The sequence below is a fragment of the Xenopus laevis genome, chromosome 8S (genome assembly GCF_017654675.1).
Source record: "Xenopus laevis strain J_2021 chromosome 8S, Xenopus_laevis_v10.1, whole genome shotgun sequence".
NCBI lineage: Eukaryota > Metazoa > Chordata > Amphibia > Anura > Pipidae > Xenopus > Xenopus laevis.
The window spans coordinates 100,598,960-100,604,712 of record NC_054386.1 but is presented as its reverse complement, the minus strand read 5'-3'; the positions used below and the strand labels follow the sequence as shown (position 1 = coordinate 100,604,712).

Here is a 5,753-nt window from a genome sequence, read left to right as displayed (position 1 = left end):
GAAAATTAATTTGCAATGCAATTCATGTGTTTATATTGAATAATACTCCGAGAACCCATAGCAGGATGGCACAGTTGCAATTCCATGTACACAGTAGGAAGAAGGCAGAGCTTGAACACTGTGTGCAACCAATGCTGAGCATTTGGACCTGCTTTACCCCATCCAGTCTCTAGATGTCTTCCTGCCACCTAGGCCAAATGCTCTGATCTTGGCTTGCTTTGTCAGGCCAGCCCCAGGCTTTATCTAGACCTAGGCATGGTGGTTTGGTTGCTAAGAGCAGACATGGAGTGAAAGCAGAGGGCCAGGGACAAGACCGCTTGATGGCCCAGCAGAGGAGTCTATAGCCGGATTACCAGCACTGGAGCCAGGAGATCAGGGTTTCCAGGTGTGCATGGCTGCCTGCATCAGGGCTTACAGGAAGAAAAAGGCTGAGACAGACTCCCTAATTGCCCTGATAAAGACCAAAGGTATCGGTCCTGCCCACACATCACTAGTCAGAAGCATCTACTTCCCTGACATCCTCAAACTGCTCAGGCACAGTCTCTGCTGGGGTAACGGTCTCAGAAGGACCAGAGGAGATGATGGGAGATGTAGGCAACAGCACACCAGGTTTGATTTTCCCGCCAAACCAACAGTCTCTTGTTTACCTGTGTCAGTGGGAACAGAGTTCAAACTGGGAGTTGTAGGCACCTCTGTACACAGGGCTGCACCGTGATATTATGTTGCAGAAGTATGAACCTCGAGGGGTCCTTTGAGTAGCAGTAACCACTGATCCTGCAGGAGTTGGCAATGTAGGAAAATCCTCCTCTACAAACACGAATGATACATTTTCCTTGGTCTTTACTGATTTCCAGCTTTTCACTTTCTCCCTCAGATTGATATCCTCAATTTCATCTGTGAAGAAGACCAGCTTCTGTGGGTTGAGGGTGGGTTACTCCAGGGCCTTTATCTCTGTGAGGAGCCCAGGGGAGCAATAGAGGGCCACAGGACTTTGGGAAGCAGAGAGATTGGGTCCCAGGGAGATGCTATACCTAGAGGAGGGTGATGCAGTCTCATCATTGGAGGACACAGAGGTGGATCAGTGTTTTATTTTCAACTTGTCCATCTGCCTTCTCTCCTCCTTCTCCTTAAACTTATCCAGGTTGTCATATGTCTCCTATACAGGCCTGATCTTCTGACCCTGGAAAGACAGTTCTGTTTATGAACAACTTCAGCAACCTCCTTCTGGAGAAGCCTTCTTTGAGGGTTGATGTCTTCAGGATATTGGTATCTAAGTTCTGGGGGACTGGATGGATGTTAACTTGGCAAAGAGTATGTAGATCTGGCATGGCCCTCTCCTACCTTATGTTGCAGGGGGTCTGAAAGTCATGCGATGATGGTGCATTACTGTGGGTAAAATCAAGTACTCTTCTAGGAAGGAGATCAACAGGAGAGTCTTGGGACACACCATTGGCACTGAGAGATTTTAAGACAATGTGTTGAGTAGGGCTCTCTTTAGTCAACTCACCTAGGGTTTAGGGTTATCATGTGTCATTTCTTCCATGGGAAGCTTTATGTTAATGGGAACACGAAGCATTGGTCTGTCAATGACCGTGACTGCCCACGGGAGGAATGAACTGGGAAGGAGGTGACCATGGACCACTTCCTACTTTGGCGTCCCTTTAATATTAAGTCTATATTTGAGTTGAGCACCCCTTTTTTAGTTAATTCAGTTACCGACTTTAACACTTGGAATGCACAGTGTCAGGTTTCTACTAGGCATAAGTTCTTCTCTGTTCAGCGGTGGTGGGTAACATACTTTGTGAGCTTCAGAAAATTTGCTCTTTTGAGAGTCTAAGGATGGATGCAGTAGGGTGGGCATCTTTATGGTGCAGGTTTTATTTTGATGCTCCTTAAAACCCTTTACCTAACTGACCCTTTCTGATCAGCTTTGGGGCTAGTTTTGTTTCAATCTCTTTATATTTTTTTTAGCATTAATTACATTTTATGTTTGGGCTCATGCTGTTTTAGGTGAATAACCTATGGAGCTCTGATTAAAAATGGAGTAGCTCCACATCAAACATTATATTACAACAGACCCAGATCTATCACATGCCATTTGAGAAAATACTTAGGGCAGCTTTCCCTATTGAGGCCTCATTTCTGAGCTTTATTACTTAATGAATTCTTTACCTGAGGACCCATTCTTAAAGCATATCTACAGGCAGCATTAGCAATTAGCCATGGAAAAAAGTATTAACCCTCCCCATATGGGTTGCAATCTGGGTAAATGCTCACAAAATGGTGAATACTTATAAAGTTTGATGAAGTTGTACCTTACCCCTTACAGACTCTCCAACACACCAAAGCATGATACACCACTGTCTCTACTACCTTGATTGGAAACAGATACAATCCCATTCACTTTAGCATTACTGTCGTGCTTGATATTTGACTTTCTTTATACCTACTCTTTGATAATGTTTTGTCTGTTTGTGTCTACCATTAACAACAATATTGTACAAATAAGACAAAAAATAAGACAAAGAACCATTTACTACTTTATTCATGTTATGCTGTTTATTTATTATTATTTACTACTAGTAATTACAGTGCTCCTTCTTCATACTGCCCTTCCGCCCACCCTCCCTGTTATGGTGCCTCTGTCTATTAGCAAATATTTAGCAACCTCTATATAACATATCAGTCTTGCTATAATATCAATTTTTTCTTTTAATATACATAGTTACATAGTATGTTAGGTTGCAAAAAGACACACATCCATTAGGTTCAACCCTTTTAGTCTATATATAACCTGCCTAACTGCCAGTTGATCCAGAGGAAGGCGAAAAACCCCATTTGAAGTATCTCCAATTTGCCTCAGAGGGGGTAAAAATTCCTTCCTGACTCCAAAATGGCAATCGGACAAGTCCCTGGATCAACTTGTAATATGAGCAGGGCCAGAATTCCTGTAGCGGTTCCCACAAGGCATCACGGTCCTAGTGTCCGCCGATCATATGCACCCACCCCCCATAGTGATGGGCACAGGGGAACGCAGTGTTCCCAATGCAGCTGAGCTGCATGCCATCCCTAGGCTCTGCCTTTGTGGCCTTGCCACAATTCTGGGCCTGACTATGAGCTATCTTCCATATCCCTGATAACTATACCCCATTGGTAGAAGTATAAGGACAGCTGGTATTGTGCTTTGTCTTCCTTGGTAGAAGATGAGTCTCCTCTGGCAAACATTTTCTGTCTGGTATTTCTTTGGTTTATAGAGAGATATCATTTTAGAAGTTTTCTTCTGGCAACTCATCAAAATTTCTGAATGTCTCGTGCACATCTTGGTCAAGTCTCCATCTGTATTCTGTAAGTTTGACGCCTTCATCACCATCTGTTGTAGTAGGTTGGCTGGGTATGAATGGCGCTTTCAGCTGCTTGTTCCAGAGAGCTTTCCAGTCAATTGACTATAAAATAATATAATACAATTAGTTTTCTCATTATGAATTAAGTGCTTTATTGTAATAATTGCAAGATGTCTAAAGTATAAACTTACCCTGAAGTATCTGAATCTCTGCACTTCTTCACCATCATCTATTTCTGATCCCAGCCGGAATCTGGGGTCTTTGTCTAGGAGCTACACAAAAGAAAATAATAGTTTTATAGGTACCTGCACCAGAATCTAACAGCTCAATCAAAGCAGTGCCAATGAAATCATGTTTATTTAGTCTGTATGTTTCCTTTCATTTAAAGCCAGTGTTGTATTTGTGTGTATATATGTCCGACAAGGAAACATGGCAGGTTTGTCGAGAGGATAAGAAAGTGAATCGATGCAACAACTTACTGCTTCAATTATTGAAATGGTGCTACTATCCAGGTCACTTGGATAATCTGGTTCTGAATAAAAGATGTTATTAAAGATTTCCTCCTGGGTTTTCCCAGTAAATGGCAACTGCAAAAAAAAAGAATCTCATTAGGAAAAGGAAAAGGACATCAGTGCTATAGCAGGGTAATACTTTCTAAACAGATACTGTAACTACTGTATATAGGGTGAATATAACTAGACTAGTACACTTTAGAAGTTAGAAGTATTATGGGACATTTAGTTACCACTTAGTTTTAAAACTTGAAATAATAATCTTATCTGTGACCGGACTGAGGTCTTTTTTATTGTTATTCTACAGAATAAACAAAGAGAAGATAACATTCTAGAGCCTAATGAAATCTATCGATGGAGGCTTTACACTTACCTTGGCAACGGCTATTTCATAGATAGTTATCCCTAATGACCACCAGTCCACGGTCCTGTTGTAGCGTTCTCCTCTGAGTATTTCTGGGGCATTATAAGAGAGGTCTCCACATGGCTCGTCTATTTCTGATGTGTGGTCGACTCCTTAGGTACAAGAAAAAACAGTGTTTGTTAGCGGCTGTCATTATCTACTAAGCAGTACATGTAATATAGAGGAGCTGAGAGGAGTGTCCTGAACTTAATCCTACGATTAAAATGAGGAGGACATTTATACATGAGAATTCTGTATTAAAATATAACCTAGCATTGGTTACCATTGTGTGTGAGCCTTATCCTGGGACATTAAGGCATATTAGTGCACCAGAAACTCATATGTTTTATAATTAAACCAGAATATATTACCTGTTTTACAGAGTCCAAAATCTGCAAGCTGTGCATATCCAGTGCTGTCTATTACGACATTGTCTGGCTTTATATCTCTGCAGGAAAATAAATAAAGTAATTAGTACTAATGTGCTTTTTTAGTTTAGAACCCTCAGTTCCTACTGCATAGGACCTGGTATCCCTGCAGAAGCAAAGTCATAACCAGAGAATCTCCCATGCCCACCCATACTGTGTAGCCTATAACACTATAAACATAATGGTCACAGGACCCAGAACCCCTTATAAGTAAAATATCCACTTCTTTTTAACACAAGGCTGATCAAACGACCTTTAGGTGTATAAGTCACTGATATGGTTCAGAATGTATTTATTTATGTTATCAATACATCTGTTTTTTACTGTTACTATGTTAAGCTTATATCTCTAATGTTAACAAGTAGAATACATTTCCCATAGACTATCCATGTAGTAAGGTTATCATTAATTTAGTATTAATAATAGCCACTATCTGACCCTCAAAATAGAAGCCCTATTAGCTCTAGTTCTTACCGGTGGATGATTCCGCGATCATGTAGGAACTTGATCCCTGACGTGATGCATGCAGCATAGAATCTGTGAAAGTAAACACATTTTAGTTGTTTTACTAATGCAAATCCATATACCTATAAAAAGACTATAGTGAGGATGTTTTTCTAAATATTCTAAATTTTACACTTCATTACTTAAGCCCAGAGTAGAGGATAAACCTATAGCTCCTAATTCTAACTTGACTCCTACTAATTGATAATGGTGAAAGGTGCAATAACTCAACCAGTAATACTTACAAAGTGCTTTCCTGGGTTAGTGCACCGGTGTTCAACAGAGACCCTAAACTTCCTCCAGCAGCGAATTCCATAGCTAGGAATGCGTGATGTTCCGTCTGGAAGGCACAGAACAAACTCACAAGGAATGGACATCTGGTGTTTCTTGCCAACCTTAAGACGTCCCGCTCCACAAAAACACTGAAACATAAGATCACAGAGTTGTTTTACTCACAAAGCTGCAACATTTCTCTAATCTCAATGAATCAGCAAAGAATTTAAATCAATCTACTAGAAGTTAAAACATGAATGCTAAGATCTGATTACTGTGAGACACCAGAGCA

At 40.8% G+C, this 5,753-nt stretch overlaps 1 protein-coding gene and 1 long non-coding RNA gene across 2 annotated transcripts; both read right to left on the bottom strand.

Moving 5' to 3' along the window:
• Window positions 1-2,894: 2,894 nt before the first annotated feature.
• On the bottom strand, window positions 2,895-3,911 carry LOC121397590. Its single transcript, XR_005963774.1, has 3 exons — window positions 3,821-3,911; window positions 3,533-3,613; window positions 2,895-3,443 (listed from the first exon to the last, which is right to left on the bottom strand). It is a non-coding gene; the product is annotated as an uncharacterized LOC121397590 (long non-coding RNA).
• Window positions 3,912-3,932: 21 nt separating this feature from the next.
• LOC121397587 (putative protein kinase C delta type homolog) lies at window positions 3,933-5,753 on the bottom strand. Its single transcript, XM_041574526.1, has 4 exons — window positions 5,434-5,753; window positions 5,159-5,221; window positions 4,628-4,704; window positions 3,933-4,369 (listed from the first exon to the last, which is right to left on the bottom strand). The coding sequence occupies exons 1-4, from the start codon at window positions 5,502-5,504 to the stop codon at window positions 4,185-4,187; spliced, it is 396 nt and encodes a 131-aa protein (XP_041430460.1). The 5' UTR covers window positions 5,505-5,753; the 3' UTR covers window positions 3,933-4,184.

Coding starts and splice junctions, on each gene's coding strand:
- LOC121397587 (XM_041574526.1), bottom strand. CDS start 5,504: ATGGAATTCGCTGCTGGAGGAAGTTTAGGGTCTCTGTTGAACACCGGT. Junction 5,222..5,433: donor CTAACCCAGGAAAGCACTTT/GTAAGTATTACT, acceptor TTACTTTCACAG/ATTCTATGCTGCATGCATCA. Junction 4,705..5,158: donor GATCGCGGAATCATCCACCG/GTAAGAACTAGA, acceptor ATTTTCCTGCAG/AGATATAAAGCCAGACAATG.